This window comes from Oncorhynchus gorbuscha, linkage group LG02 (genome assembly GCF_021184085.1).
Source record: "Oncorhynchus gorbuscha isolate QuinsamMale2020 ecotype Even-year linkage group LG02, OgorEven_v1.0, whole genome shotgun sequence".
Taxonomy (NCBI): Eukaryota; Metazoa; Chordata; class Actinopteri; order Salmoniformes; family Salmonidae; genus Oncorhynchus; species Oncorhynchus gorbuscha.
In genome coordinates this window covers 105,473,997-105,490,499 of record NC_060174.1, presented here as the reverse complement: position 1 = coordinate 105,490,499, position 16,503 = coordinate 105,473,997, and the positions used below count along the sequence as shown (strand labels likewise).

Genomic DNA, 16,503 nt, shown 5'->3' with positions numbered 1-16,503 from the left:
CCCAGCAGGTCACCTAAACGGGTAGCTGGTACCACCAACACACCCAGCAGGTCACCTGACGGGGAAGCTGGTACCACCAACACACCCAGCAGGTCACCTGACGGGGAAGCTGGTACCACCAACACACCCAGCAGGTCACCTAACTGGGAAGCTGGTACCACCAACACACCCAGCAGGTCACCTAACTGGGAAGCTGGTACCACCAACACACCCAGCAGGTCACCTAATGGGGTAGCTGGTACCACCAACACACCCAGCAGGTCACCTAATGGGGAAGCTGGTACCACCAACACACCCAGCAGGTCACGTCACAGGGAAGCTGGTACCACCAACACACCCAGCAGGTCACCTCACAGGGAAGCTGGTACCACCAACACACCCAGCAGGTCACCTAATGGGGTAGCTGGTACCACCAACACACCCAGCAGGTCACCTAATGGGGAAGCTGGTACCACCAACACACCCAGCAGGTCACCTCACAGGGAAGCTGGTACCACCAACACACCCAGCAGGTCACCTAATGGGGAAGCTGGTACCACCAACACACCCAGCAGGTCACCTAACTGGGAAGCTGGTACCACCAACACACCCAGCAGGTCACCTAATGGGGAAGCTGGTACCACCAACACACCCAGCAGGTCACCTAATGGGGAAGCTGGTACCACCAACACACCCAGCAGGTCACCTAACGGGGAAGCTGGTCAGGTTAGCGCATGAGAAGAATGAGGATCGTGATCCTCAAGTTCTTCATAACAAAATCTGTTTGTTTTTTTTGTAAGCATTTGTTTTTCTAAAAAAGGTGACTAGGGGTGTAGCTACGCGAAGAAAAGAAAACAAACAATGACATGGAACTATATTCTACTATCAATATCCATCAATTGGATTACACCTCCTAGTCGATCTAGTCATTTTACAAATCATTCAGGCTTGGTAGATTATACTGTTGCATGCAAACACTTCCTGGACCTGGGCCCTTGGTTGTTCAGGCCGTGGTTACAATGTATCACTGATTAAAACGTTTACCTGAACACTCTCATAAAAAGGTCTGCAGAGGGGGATCCGCGAGAGCAAACCAGTTTGCTACAGTGACAGAAAATATATCATCGTGCAAATATGATGAGCTGCAACATTCAACTATTGGAAAATATCAGACTCCATTTAACTCCATCGTCGGTTCTTTTTGAGGGCTAAAAAAAAAAAAAAATCTTTTTTTTAAAATCAGGGGACTTGTCCCTGAAAATCCACAGAGGGAAAAACTGTAGGAGCAGCAGGAGGATATAATCCTCTCGTCATTAATCTTTCCCTCTTCCCTCTATTCCAGCTGTCTCAGGTGCCCGCCTACCTCCCTTCATCTATCCACCTCTGCCTCGGCTCAGACACACTGGGGACGAGACGAGAGGACCCTCTGTACAGTCTGCACCACAGCCAGCCCAGACACATCAACACGAGGATCTTTACTCATTGTGCTGCATGGTGATTCATATCAGCGATAATCAAAATGGCAGTACGGTCATTGTGCTGCATGGTGATTCATATCAGCGATAATCAAAATGGCAGTACGGTCATTGTGCTGCATGGTGATTCATATCAGCGATAATCCAAATGGCAGTACGGTCATTGTGCTTCGTCACCTGATACGTGCCCACGAAGCCTACATTATTGTCAGCCGTGTGAAAGTGACAAGCCCCCCCCCCCAGATGGTTTTTCATGCAGGCGTCCTCTTGCAGGCGTCCTCTTGCAGGCGTCCTCTTGCATACTGCCATGTGGATCCAGAGGGGACATCTGCCATTACTGCCACAAACCCAACACAGAATCCGAAAACCATAGTCCACTGGTCAGGCTGGTTCAGTGGTCAGGCTGGTCCAGTGGTCAGGCTGGTCCAGTGGTCAGGCTGGTTCACTGGTCAGGCTGGTTCAGTGGTCAGGCTGGTTCAGTGGTCAGGCTGGTTCAGTGGTCAGGCTGGTCCAGTGGTCAGGCTGGTCCAGTGGTCAGGCTGGTTCAGTGGTCAGGCTGGTTCAGTGGTCAGGCTGGTTCAGTGGTCAGGCTGGTCCACTGGTCAGGCTGGTTCAGTGGTCAGGCTGGTCCACTGGTCAGGCTGGTTGTGCCATGTAACAGACTGTGCAAGTATTAACACCCCGTACCACCAAAACGGAACCGTTCCACTTAAAAAAAAAAAACAGCAAGAGCCTGAGGGGATGACAGTGGAAGCAGTACCTGCTACGTTGGTATGACATGTAGATGACCTTGTTAACCTCTTCAACCTATGAGGGCGCTATGTCATTATTGGATTAAAAAACGTGCCCGTTTTAAGCGCAATATTTTGTCACGAAAAGATGCTCGACTATGCATATAATTGGCAGCTTTGGAAAGAAAACACTGACGTTTTCAAAACTGCAAAGATATTATCTGTGAGTGCCGCAGAACTCATGCTACTGGCGAAACCAAGATGAAACCTCAATCAGGAAATGAGCAGAATTTTTGAGGCTCTGTTTCCCATCGTCTCCTTATATGGCTGTGAATGTGTGATGAATGAACCTAAGCTCTCTGCCGTTCGTCCAAGATGTCTGAAGCATTGTGACGTATTTGTAGGCATATCATTGGAAGATTGGCCATAAGAGACTACATTTACCAGGTGTTCGCCCGGTGTCCTGTGTCGAAATTATTGCGTAATCTGTAGGTCCATGCGCGTTCCATTTCTTCAGAAGAGAAAGTCAACTGCCACGATGGATTTATTGTCGATAGATATGTGAAAAACACCTTGAGGATTGATTCTAAACATCGGTTTGCCATGTTTCTGTCTATATTATGGAGTTAATTTGGAAAAAAGTTTTCGTTTTTTTTTCATACCCAAACGTGATGGAGAAAACGGAGCGATTTTTGTAAAAACTGAACATTTGTAATCTAACAGAGTCTCCTCATTGAAAACATCTGAAGTTCTTCAAAGGTAAATGATTTTCTTTGAATGTTTTTCTGGTTTTTGTTAAAATGTTGCTTGCTGAATGTCAGGCATAATACTATGCTAGGCTATCAATAGTGTTACACAAATGCTTGTTTTGCAATGGTTGAGAAGCATATTTTTGAAAATCTGAGATGACCGTGTTGTTAACAAAAGGCTAAGCTTGAGAGCAAATAGATTTATTTCATTTCATTTGCCATTTTCATGAATAGTTAATGTTGCGTTATGCTAATGAGCTTGCGGATAGATTTACACAATCCTGGATACAGGTTTCTTTCGTAGCTTAACGTGACGCAGAAAACGGAGCGATTTGTCCTAAATAAATAATATTTTTGTAAAAACTGAACATTTGCTATCTAACTGAGAGTCTCCTCAATGAAAACATCTTAAGTTCTTCAAAGGTAAATGATTTTATTTGAATGTTTTTTTGTTTTTTGTGAAAATGTTGCCTGCTGAATGCTAACGCTAAATGCTACGCTAAATGCAACGCTAGCTATCAATACTGTTACACAAATGCTTGTTTTGCAATGGTTGAGAAGCATATTTTGAAAATCTGAGATGACAGTGTTGTTAACAAAAATCTAAGCTTGAGAGCTAGCATATTGATTTCATTTCATTTGCGATTTTCATGAATGGTTAACGTTGCGTTATGGTAATGAGCTTGAGGCTGTATTCACGATCCCGGATGGCTCGTCGCAACAGGTTAACAACGGTGTGTAGGGGGGGGGCTCCCTTGGCTTTGGGTTACAGATGGTACAGGGATGTGGGGTGATGGTTCAGAGATGTGTGGGGTGATGGTTCAGAGATGTGTGGGGTGATGGTACAGAGATGTGTGGGGTGATGGTACAGAGATGTGTGGGGTGATGGCACAGAGATGTGTGGGGTGATGGTACAGAGATGTGTGGGGTGATGGTACAGAGATGTGTGGGGTGATGGTACAGAGATGTGTGGGGTGATGGTACAGAGATGTGTGGGGTGATGGTACAGAGATGTGTGGGGTGATGGTTCAGAGATGTGTGGGGTGATGGTTCAGAGATGTGTGGGGTGATGGTACAGAGATGTGTGGGGTGATGGTACAGAGATGTGTGGGGTGATGGTACAGAGATGTGTGGGGTGATGGTACAGAGATGTGGGGTGATGGTACAGAGATGTGTGGGGTGATGGTTCAGAGATGTGGGGTGATGGTACAGAGATGTGGGGTGATGGTACAGGGATTTGGGGTGATGGTTCAGAGATGTGGGGTGATGGTACAGAGATGTGGGGTGATGGTACAGAGATGTGGGGTGATGGTTCAGAGATGTGTGGGGTGATGGTACAGAGATGTGTGGGGTGATGGTACAGAGATGTGTGGGGTGATGGTACAGAGATGTGTGGGGTGATGGTACAGAGATGTGTGGGGTGATGGTACAGAGATGTGTGGATGGTGAGATGGTACATGGTACAGAGATGTGGGGTGATGGTTAGATGTGTGGGGTGATGGTTCAGAGATGTGGGGTACAGAGATGATGGTTCAGAGATGTGGGGTGATGGTACAGAGATGTGTGGGTGATGGTACAGAGATGTGATGGTTCAGAGATGTGGGGTGATGGTACAGAGATGTGGGGTGATGGTACAGAGATGTGGGGTGATGGTACAGAGATGTGGGGTGATGGTTCAGAGATGGGGTGATGGTACAGATGTGTGGGGTGATGGTTCAGAGATGTGGGGTGATGGTACAGAGATGTGGGGTGATGGTTCAGAGATGTGGGGTGATGGTACAGAGATGTGGGGTGATGGTACAGAGATGTGTGGGGTGATGGTACAGAGATGTGGGGTGATGGTTCAGAGATGTGGGGGTGATGGTACAGAGATGTGGGGTGATGGTACAGAGATGTGGGGTGATGGTTCAGAGATGTGTGGGGTGATGGTACAGAGATGTGGGGTGATGGTACAGAGATGTGGGGTGATGGTTCAGAGATGTGGGGTGATGGTTCAGAGATGTGGGGTGATGGTACAGAGATGTGGGGTGATGGTTCAGAGATGTGGGGTGATGGTACAGAGATGTGTGGGGTGATGGTTCAGAGATGTGGGGTGATGGTTCAGAGATGTGGGGTGATGGTACAGAGATGTGGGGTGATAGTACAGAGATGTGGGGTGATGGTTCAGAGATGTGGGGTGATGGTTCAGAGATGTGGGGTGCAGCAGACGAAGTGTGGCCATTATCATGTTAAACTGGAGTGCTGACATACAGTACAAGTCTAAAGTGTTAAACAAATCAAAACAGATTTTATATTTGTGATTCTTAAAAAGTAGCCACCCTTTGCCTTGACAGCTTTGCACACACTTGGCATTCTCTCAACCAGCTTCATGAGGTAGTCACCTGGAAGCATTCTCTCTACCACTCACTATTATTTACCTTTATTTAACCAGGCAAGTCAGTTAAGAACAAATTCTTTATTTTCAATGACGGCCTAGGAACAGTGGGTTAACTGCCTGTTCAGGGGCAGAACGACAGATTTGTACCTTGTCAGCTCGGGGGTTTGAACTTGCAACCTTCCGGTTACTAGTCCAACGCTCTAACCACTAGGCTACCCTGCCACTACACGGAGAAGTGCCAGACCAGAGCTATAAATTACTGTATAAGGAATGGCTACACAGCACCCTCTCACAGAGATGTAATGCCAGACACAAGGAGGGGGTCATGAACTTGCCAACGCGCACAAAACACAGGCAGGCATGGGATAATACAGCAGTCTAGCTGTTCATTTTAAAAATCTTTTTCCTGCACAACTCACTCTGTGGTGGATGAGTTGGCCACGTTTAGTAGCTGGACGTAGTGACGTAGGATTCCTGCTCTGCTCAGCACTCCCCTCCTCAGTCTTCCCAGCATACAGTGTACTTTCGCGGGTAAATGGGCCAGCAAGGGGCGGCGGGCGCGGGCTCCCGTCCCTTTAATACTGCACTATAAACTCATAACAGAGCCGCGCCTCGATCAGACCCGACAGGGTCATTGCATCAATGCTACATAATACAATTCTGCAGTCCCCTCTTTTTTCATTACATAATCCAACATGTTTAGTGTGCATTTATCGTCATTGGGAAAAAGGCGCGTCATTCGCATAGGCTACCACAGAGAGGGAAACGCTACCCCAGAGAGGGAAACGCTACCCCAGAGAGGGAAACGCTACCCCAGAGAGGGAAACGCTACCCCAGAGAGGGAAACGCTACCCCAGAGAGGGAAACGCTACCACAGAGAGGGAAACGCTACCACAGAGAGGGAAACGCTACCACAGAGAGGGAAACGCTACCCCAGAGAGCCAAACGCTACCCCAGAGAGCCAAACGCTACCACAGAGAGCCAAACGCTACCACAGAGGCAAACGCTACCACAGAGAGGGAAACGCTACCCCAGAGAGGGAAACGCTACCCCAGAGGTGGAAACGCTACCCCAGAGATGGAAACGCTACCCCAGAGAGGGAAACGCTACCACAGAGAGGCAAACGCTACCACAGAGAGGCAAACGCTACCCCAGAGAGGCAAACGCTACCCCAGAGAGGGAAACGCTACCCCAGAGAGGGAAACGCTACCCCAGAGAGGGAAACGCTACCACAGAGAGGGAAACGCTACCCCAGAGAGGGAAACGCTACCCCAGAGAGGGAAACGCTACCCCAGAGAGGGAAACGCTACCCCAGAGAGCCAAACGCTACCCCAGAGAGGGAAACGCTACCCCAGAGAGCCAAACGCTACCCCAGAGAGGGAAATGCTACCCCAGAGAGGGAAACGCTACCCCAGAGAGCCAAACGCTACCCCAGAGAGGGAAACGCTACCCCAGAGAGGGAAACGCTACCCCAGAGAGGGAAACGCTACCCCAGAGAGCGAAACGCTACCCCAGAGAGGGAAACGCTACCCCAGAGAGGGAAACGCTACCCCAGAGAGGGAAACCTACCAGAGAGCGAAACGCTACCCCAGAGAGCCAAACGCTACCCCAGAGAGGGAAACGCTACCCCAGAGAGGGAAACGCTACCCCAGAGAGGGAAACGCTACCACAGAGGGGAAACGCTACCACAGGGAGGGAAACGCTACCCCAGGGAGGGAAACGCTACCCCAGAGAGGGAAACGCTACCCCAGAGAGGGAAACGCTACCCCAGAGAGCCAAACGCTACCACAGAGAGCCAAACGCTACCCCAGAGAGCCAAACGCTACCCCAGAGAGCCAAACGCTACCCAGAGAGCCAAACGCTACCCCAGAGAGGAACCGCTACCACAGAGAGGGAACCGCTACCACAGAGCGTTCTCATTTTCCAATAACTATTGATAACCCATTGATCTCTCCATGCAAATCGTCCTCCGAAAAAAAGGTAGGCTATATCCTATATGCAACATGTAGCTCAAGAGAATGTTAAAGTGTCACTACTTTAGTAGCCATTAGGTGCTAGAGCAGGTGTGTGTGTGTGTGTGTGTGTGTTTGTGTGTGTGTGTGTGTGTGTGTGCGCTCGTGTGTGTGGGGGTGCGCTCGCGCGTGCGTGTGGGGGTCCAATTAAATAGAGTAGGGGGTAGCTGCCTGCGTGGAGAAGCACAGGGACAGTATCTGTTCATGAAAATGTACTTCATAAATAGCATTACGCTATAGTTTACTACATTGCCTAAAAATAAAATATTGATCACCCATATATATGTCTTTTTCTGAAAATCTTCCCCTGTGTAAGTCTCCCCAACTCTGCCCTCTTCAAACTACAGTAAGTCTAGCGCATTGGCTGATATAGGCCAGTAATACCGCTTGGGACAGGTTCTTGCGGTAGCGGGCGGGAGTCTGGACAGAAAGCCCAGCCGGTGTGGTGTGGGCAGGTGCAGTATGAAAAGCTGGTAGAGGTTTGAATAAATCAAACCTCTACCATACCGGACTAGAGATAGAGGAGAGAGAAAAACGCTCGGCCTCTGTCCCAACAGGCAAAGCCCGGAAGAACAGTGTGTGTTGTACGGCTGTGACCTGACGAGCCAACAATGTAATTTTGCTTAGTCACTGCTGTTCTAAAAGCCCCCACATTGGAATGTCCCTACGGCTCTTAAAAACAATGGCATTCAAATCCCTTCGAGTGACTGAGACTCCATTTACAGGAATTACTGCACACACACACACACACACACACACACACACACACACACACACACACAGTGAGGAAGAGAACATTAGGAATAAAAATTAAAGCTGTGGCGGTAGTCAGGCCCAGACAGGTATTCACAGACCGGTAATGCAGGCCCAGACAGGTATTCACAGACCGGTAGTCAGGCCCAGACAGGTATTCACAGACCGGTAAGTCATGCCCAGACAGGTAAGTCAGGCCCAGACAGGTATTCACAGACCGGTAGTCAGGCCCAGACAGGTATTCACAGACCGGTAGTCAGGCCCAGACAGGTATTCACAGACCGGTAGTCAGGCCCAGACAGGTATTCACAGACCGGTAGTCAGGCCCAGACAGGTATTCACAGACCGGTAAGTCAGGCCCAGACAGGTATTCACAGACCGGTAAGTCAGGCCCAGACCGGTAAGTCAGGCCCAGACAGGTATTCACAGACCGGTAGTCAGGCCCAGACAGGTATTCACAGACCGGTAAGTCAGGCCCAGACAGGTATTCACAGACCGGTAGTCAGGCCCAGACAGGTATTCACAGACCGGTAAGTCAGGCCCAGACAGGTATTCACAGACCGGTAAGTCAGGCCCAGACAGGTATTCACAGACCGGTAGTCAGGCCCAGACAGGTATTCACAGACCGGTAGTCAGGTCCAGACAGGTATTCACAGACCCAGGCCCAGACAGGTATTCACAGACCGGTAGTCAGGCCCAGACAGGTATTCACAGACCGGTAGTCAGGCCCAGACAGGTATTCACAGACCGGTAGTCAGGCCCAGACAGGTATTCACAGACCGGTAGTCAGGCCCAGACAGGTATTCACAGACCGGTAGTCAGGCCCAGACAGGTATTCACAGACCGGTTCAGGCCCAGACAGGTATTCACAGACCGGTAGTCAGGCCCAGGCAGGTATTCACAGACCGGTAGTCAGGCCCAGACAGGTATTCACAGACCGGTAAGTCAGGCCCAGACAGGTATTCACAGACCGGTAGTCAGGCCCAGACAGGTATTCACAGACCGGTAGTCAGGCCCAGACAGGTATTCACAGACCGGTAGTCAGGCCCAGACAGGTATTCACAGACCGGTAAGTCAGGCCCAGACAGGTATTCAGGCCCAGACCGACCGGTAGTCAGGCCCAGACAGGTATTCACAGACCGGTAGTAGTCAGGCCCAGACAGGTATTCACAGACCGGTAGTCAGGCCCAGACAGGTATTCACAGACCGGTAGTCAGGCCCAGACAGGTATTCACAGACCGGTAGTCAGGCCCAGACAGGTATTCACAGACCGGTAAGTCAGGCCCAGACAGGTATTCACAGACCGGTAAGTCAGGCCCAGACAGGTATTCACAGACCGGTAAGTCAGGCCCAGACAGGTATTCAGGTAAGACAGGTATTCACAGTCAGGCCCAGACAGGTATTCACAGACCGGTAGTCAGGCCCAGGCAGGTATTCACAGACCGGTAGTCAGGCACAGACCGGTAGTCAGACCCAGACAGGTATTCACAGACCGGTAGTCAGGCCCAGACAGGTATTCACAGACCGGTAGTCAGGCACAGACCGGTAGTCAGACCCAGGCAGGTATTCACAGACCGGTAGTCAGGCCCAGACAGGTATTCACAGACCGGTAAGTCAGGCCCAGACAGGTATTCACAGACCGGTAGTCAGGCCCAGACAGGTATTCACAGACCGGTAGTCAGGCCCAGACAGGTATTCACAGACCGGTAAGTCAGGCCCAGACAGGTATTCACAGACCGGTAGTCAGGCCCAGACAGGTATTCACAGACCGGTAGTCAGGCCCAGACAGGTATTCACAGACCGGTAAGTCAGGCCCAGACAGGTATTCACAGACCGGTAGTCAGGCCCAGACAGGTATTCACAGACCGGTAAGTCAGGCCCAGACAGGTAAGTCAGGCCCAGACAGGTATTCACAGACCGGTAGTCAGGCCCAGGCAGGTATTCACAGACCGGTAGTCAGGCACAGACCGGTAGTCAGACCCAGACAGGTATTCACAGACCGGTAGTCAGGCCCAGACAGGTATTCACAGACCGGTAGTCAGGCCCAGACAGGTATTCACAGACCGGTAAGTCAGGCCCAGACAGGTATTCACAGTCAGGCCCAGACAGGTATTCACAGACCGGTAGTCAGGCCCAGACAGGTATTCACAGACCGGTAGTCAGGCCCAGACAGGTATTCACAGACCGGTAGTCAGGCCAGACAGGTATTCACAGACCGGTAAGTCAGGCCCAGACAGGTATTCACAGACTGGTAGTCAGGCCCAGACAGGTATTCACAGACTGGTAAATCAGGCAAAAACAGACAAAGGAAAGGCATACGAACATGTGTCGCCATCCTGAATAAATCTGAATGGGTGTGGTTGCTATGGAAACAAAAATCTTCCTCCCCCCCTGAGAAAATTGCTTCCTCTTGCTAGTTTGTCACCCAATTCTTCCTTGGAAACAATGTGCAGTCGTGTCGTTCCTCGTCGGGAGACTGGTGCTTTCAACCTAATCTGACTAGGGCTGGATTAGAATTCCCTGGATTATTCCAGAACCCCTGCATTAGTATTGTGTACTGTATTTATCAGAGTGAGTGAGTGAGTTGAGTGAGTTGAGTGAGTGAGTGAGTGAGTGAGTACACACCTCTAGGAGATGTCGTCTCTGGGATTTGAAGGTTATGAACTCAGCAGAAAAAGAAAAGTCAATTGCATTTATTTTCAGAAAATTTAACATGTGTAAATATTTGTATGAACATAAAAAGAGTCAACAACTGAGACAAACTGAAAAGGTTCCACAGGCATGTGACTAACAGAAATGGAATAATGTGTCCCTGAACAAAGGGGGAAGGGGGGTCAAAATCCAAAGTCAGTATCTGGTGTGGCCACCAGCTGCAGTACATACTGCAGTGCATCTCCTCCTCATGGAGTTCTCACTCTTCCACCAAGGCACTTGTAAATTCCTGGACATTTCTGGGGTGAATGGCCCTAGCCCTCACCCTCCGATCCAACAGGTCCCAGACGTGCTCAATGGGATTGAGATTCGGGCTCGTCACTGGCCAAGGCAGAGCACTGACATTCCTGTCTTGCAGGAAATCACACACAGAACGAGCAGTATGGCTGGTGGCATTGTCACGCTGGAGGGTCATGTCAGGATGAGCATGCAGGAAGGGTACCACATGAGGGAGGAGGAGATCTTCCCTGTAACGCACAGCGTTGAGATTCCCTGCAATGACAACAAGCTCAGTCTGATGATGCTGTGACTCACCGCCCCAGACCAGGACGAACCCTCCACCTCCAAATCGATCCCACTCCAGATTACAGGATGTAACGTTCATTCCTTCGATGATAAACGTGAATCCGACCATCATCCCCGGTGAGACAAAACCACGACTCGTCAGCGAAGAGCACTTTTTGCCAGAACTGTCTGGCCCAGCGACGGTGGGTTTGTGTCCATAGGCGACGTTGATGCCGGTGATGTCTGGTGAGGACCTGCCTTACAACAGGCCTACAAGCCCCTAGTCCAGCCTCTCTCAGCCTATTGCGGACAGTCTGAGCACTGATGGAGGGATTGTGCGTACCTGGTGTAACTCGGGCAGTTGTTGTTGCCATCCTGTACCTGTCCCGCAGGTGTGATGTTCAGATGCACCGATCCTGTGCAGGTGTTGTTATACGTGGTCTGCCACTGTGAGGACGATCAGCTGTCTGTCCTGTCTCCCTGTAGCGCTGTCTTAGCCGTCTCACAGTACGGACATTGTAATTTAGTACCCTGGCCACATCTGCAGTCCTCATGCCTCCTTGCAGCCTGAGGCACGTTTACGCAGATGAGCGGGGACCCTGGGCATCCTTATTTTGGTGTTTTTCAGAGTCAGTAGAAAGGCCTCTTTTGTGTCCTAAGTCTTCATAACTGTGATCTTAATTGTCTACCGTCTGTAAGCTGTTAGTGTCTTAACGACCGTTCCACAGGTGCATGTTCGTTAATTGTTTATGGTTCATTGAACAAGCATGGGAAACAGTGTTAAAACCCTTTACAATGAAGATCTGTGAAGTTATTTGAATTTGTACAAATTATCTTTGAAAGACAGGGTCCTGAAAAAGGAACGTTTATTTTCTTGCTGAGTTTATGACAAGTGACTACAGTACATGTCTACGCCGGCCTGTTCCAGTGAAACAGGAGAGCTCTGCTCATACGTACCGAGGCAACACACACACACACACACACACACACACACACACACACACACACACACACACACACACACACACACACACACACACACACACACACACACACACACACACACACACACACACACACACACACACACACACACACACACACACAGAGAGAGAGAGAAGTGGTTGAGATTCAGACTGATAGAGATGGCAAGAAAGCAAGATGGATAAAATAGAGAAGAAGGATACAGACAGAGCACCGGAGAAAGTGCTAAAGGGGATTGTCCCAGCGTCGGCAGACTAGTGGGAGGCCCAGACTGGATTGTCCCAGCGTCGGCAGACTAGTGGGAGGCCCAGACTGGATTGTCCCAGCGTCGGCAGACTAGTGGGAGGCCCAGACTGGATTGTCCCAGCGTCGGCAGACTAGTGGGAGGCCCAGACTGGATTGTCCCAGCGTCGGCAGACTAGTGGGAGGCCCAGACTGGATTGTCCCAGCGTCGGCAGACTAGTGGGAGGCCCAGACTGGATTGTCCCAGCGTCGGCAGACTAGTGGGAGGCCCAGTTTAAGGACGGATGGCAGAGCGGCAGATGAATCATACCCACTTCACCTAGTCCTCCTCCTCTCCCCCAAGGTTGTTAATATTTCATAGACCAGTGTGTTCCTAGAGGGCTTCACCAGACAGATGCAGCTACGTCATGGGTTGGGCTGATTGTTCAATAAGCAAAAGGGCCTCCCCCTGGCTTCGAGAAAAAGCCTCAACTCTTTTGTTGATTCATACACACAGCAATGTGCAGTGATTGTGTGTTAAAAACCTGTTAAGGTGATAGGGCTCCGCGTCACAGTGGATAATCTACCCATCAGAACAACGACAGGGACAATGCAGAGACCGCCGAGAGAATGCCTGGATATTCTACTACCTGTGACATCATGGATCAACGACAGGGACAATGCCTGGGGGGGGGTGTATTCATTACGAAAACTGACAACCGTTTTAAGACTCAACACAGAAGCAAACCATCCAAACAGAACCCATCTGAATTTGTCCAACAGAAACTCTCGTTTGCGTTTTTTTTTCTTCATTTGGAGTAAACGGTTTGTTGCAAAACATTTCGCAAGAGTCGCGTAATGATCGGACCCCTGGACATGGAATGCAATTGTGCCGTGACCTCGGGTGTCCTTGTTCTTCCATTGGCTATCGCAACTTTTTTTCAAACAGGAACAGAAAGAGCACAAACCAATCAGGCAAAACTAAAAGGTAGCCTGAAGTGCCTTCGAAGATGGGAAAGATAAAGACAACGTTCGGAAGTGTTTGAAAATAAAACACATTCATTGGACCAGCGCCGTGGCTGATTATGGGATTAGCAGTGAAAACATGACCAGAGGTCAGGACAGCCATGAATAAAGAGGCTGTAGATATAACGTCTAAATTAACAGAATGATAGTAAAGTAGTTATGTGTTCACGGAGTAGTTCACAAATCAAACTTAGGTTAAGACTGTGCACTGCTACCATTCCCTCCCAGTCATTCCAAATGTCTAGCCTTGAACGGGTGGGTGTGCGAGTGTGAGAAAGGGAGTACAAGAGAGCGAGCGAGCGCAAGATGTGCGCTCTCTCACGTGAAGAGGGAAGAAGGGGAGCTCACCCGGGTGCAGGCCAGGGGCAGAAGGGGAGCTCTCCCAGGTGCAGGCCAGGGGCAGAAGGGGAGCTCTCCCAGGTGCAGGCCAGGGGCAGAAGGGGAGCTCACCCGGGTGCAGGCCAGGGGAAGAAGGGGAGCTCTCCCAGGTGCAGGCCAGGGGAAGAAGGGGAGCTCTCCCAGGTGCAGGCCAGGGGCAGAAGGGGAGCTCTCCCAGGTGCAGGCCAGGGGCAGAAGGGGAGCTCTCCCAGGTGCAGGCCAGGGGCAGAAGGGGAGCTCTCCCAGGTGCAGGCCAGGGGCAGAAGGGGAGCTCTCCCAGGTGCAGGCCAGGGGAAGAAGGGGAGCTCTCCCAGGTGCAGGCCAGGGGCAGAAGGGGAGCTCTCCCAGGTGCAGGCCAGGGGAAGAAGGGGAGCTCTCCCGGGTGCAGGCCAGGGGAAGAAGGGGAGCTCATCCGGGTGCAGGCCAGGGGAAGAGGGGGAGCTCTCCCAGGTGCAGGCCAGGGGCAGAAGGGGAGCTCTCCCAGGTGCAGGCCAGGGGCAGAAGGGGAGCTCTCCCAGGTGCAGGCCAGGGGCAGAAGGGGAGCTCTCCCAGGTGCAGGCCAGGGGCAGAAGGGGAGCTCTCCCAGGTGCAGGCCAGGGGCAGAAGGGGAGCTCTCCCAGGTGCAGGCCAGGGGAAGAAGGGGAGCTCTCCCAGGTGCAGGCCAGGGGCAGAAGGGGAGCTCTCCCAGGTGCAGGCCAGGGGCAGAAGGGGAGCTCTCCCAGGTGCAGGCCAGGGGCAGAGAGGGAGCTCTCCCAGGTGCAAGTTCTCTACTGGAGAGGCAAGCCCAGTAGCTCCATTCTCTACTAGAGAGGCAAGGCTAGCACAGTCACTAAATTCTCTACTGGAGAGGCTAGGTAGGCTAGCACAGTCGCTCCATTCTCTACAGGAGAGGCTAGGTAGGCTAGGCTAGCACAGTCACTTGATTATCTACTGGAAAGGCTAGGTAGGCTAACCCAGTCGCTCCACTCTCTACTAGAGGGGCTAGGTAGGCTAACCCAGTCACTCCACTCTCTAGTAGAGGGGCTAGGTAGGCTAACCCAGTCGCTCTACTCTCTACTAGAGGGGCTAGGTAGGCTAACCCAGTCGCTCCACTCTCTACTAGAGAGGCTAGGTAGGCTAACCCAGTCGCTCCACTCTCTACTAGAGATGCTAGGTAGGCTAACCAAATCGCTGCACTCTCTACTAGAGGGGCTAGGTAGGCTAACCCAGTCGCTCCACTCTCTACTAGAGAGGCTAGGTAGACTAACCCAGTCGCTCCACCCTCTACTAGAGGGGCTAGGTAGGCTAACCCAGTCGCTCCACTCTCTACTAGAGAGGCTAGGTAGGCTAACCCAGTCGCTCTACTCTCTACTAGAGAGGCTAGGTAGACTAACCCAGTCACTCCACTCTCTACTAGAGAGGCTAGGTAGACTAACCCAGTCGCTCCACCCTCTACTAGAGGGGCTAGGTAGACTAACTCAGTCGCTCCACTCTCTACTAGAGGGGCTAGGTAGGCTAACCCACTCGCTCCACCCTCTACTAGAGGGGCTAGGTAGGCTAACCCAGTCGCTCCACTCTCTACTAGAGGGGCTAGGTAGGCTAACCCAGTCGCTCTACTCTCTACTAGAGAGGCTAGGTAGGCTAACCCAGTCGCTCTACTCTCTACTAGAGAGGCTAGGTAGGCTAACCCAGTCGCTCCACTCTCTACTAGAGAGGCTAGGTAGACTAACCCAGTCGCTCCACCCTCTACTAGAGGGGCTAGGTAGGCTAGGCTAACAGTCACTTCTCTATTGGAGCTCTACCCCCCTGACATGCCCCCCCCCCACACACACATACACTCCCAGGCGCACCCACAAACACACACTGCACAGGAAGGACAGTAAGCACACACAAAAGCACACACAAAACACACACACACAAGAATTTGAAAAAAAAGGGGCCATAGAGCCACTTACAAAGCAGTTGAGCAAAGAGCAGGTGACCCGGTCTGCCAGGCTCATGATGAGAGACAGGGCTGTCGCCAGACACACAGTCTACAGAGGAACATTAGCATGGAGGATGAAGGGAGCACCACGGGCCTGCATTACCCTCCTCACCATCCTCCTCCCTCCACTCCGCTTTGCCTCTCCCCGCTCGTGCCCCAGGAGGTGCTCCGGGACAGTGGTGCGACACACCCCCAACCTCAGTCCTCCCCGCCCCCCACTCCCCCCCCCCCAGAGAGAGGTGGATGAAAGAGTGAGGGAGCGCAGGTGCCTGGAAAGACCCCCTGTTGCTCAGACTGAGTCCGGAAGGAAGTGGATAGTCTGTAAGAACGACAGAGTCCACTGAAATAGTCCAGAAAGAGGAGAGGAGGAAGGAAAGGAAGAAGGGAAGCAGGCGGACCTACTAGTCGTGACAGGAAGAGTGAGAATGCAGCATGAGAGAGAGGAGGGAAGGGAGAGCAAGAGAGGAGGAATTGCCTGATGCTAAGCTCCACCCATCACCATGCCATGCGCATCTCCTACCTCACCAAATCACGTGCTCTCTCCCTCCTCCTCCCCCCTGCTATCACATCCTCCCTCCCTTCCCCACTCCATCCCTGTTCACCCTTCACCGAGATCCATCTCGTCGCAGGCAGGCAGC

At 51.4% G+C, this 16,503-nt stretch overlaps 1 protein-coding gene across 1 annotated transcript in view; it reads right to left on the bottom strand.

The window, feature by feature from the left end:
- LOC123990884 (myotubularin-related protein 4-like) overlaps positions 1 to 16,041 on the bottom strand; it is a 98,511-nt gene extending 82,470 nt beyond the window's left edge. Inside the window, exon 1 of the mRNA XM_046291852.1 lies at positions 15,837 to 16,041. Coding sequence (XP_046147808.1) covers positions 15,837 to 15,881 — 45 coding nt within the window. The 5' untranslated portion in view covers positions 15,882 to 16,041. The remainder of the gene's footprint in view (positions 1 to 15,836) is intronic.
- Between the last annotated feature and the right edge of the window lie 462 nt (positions 16,042 to 16,503).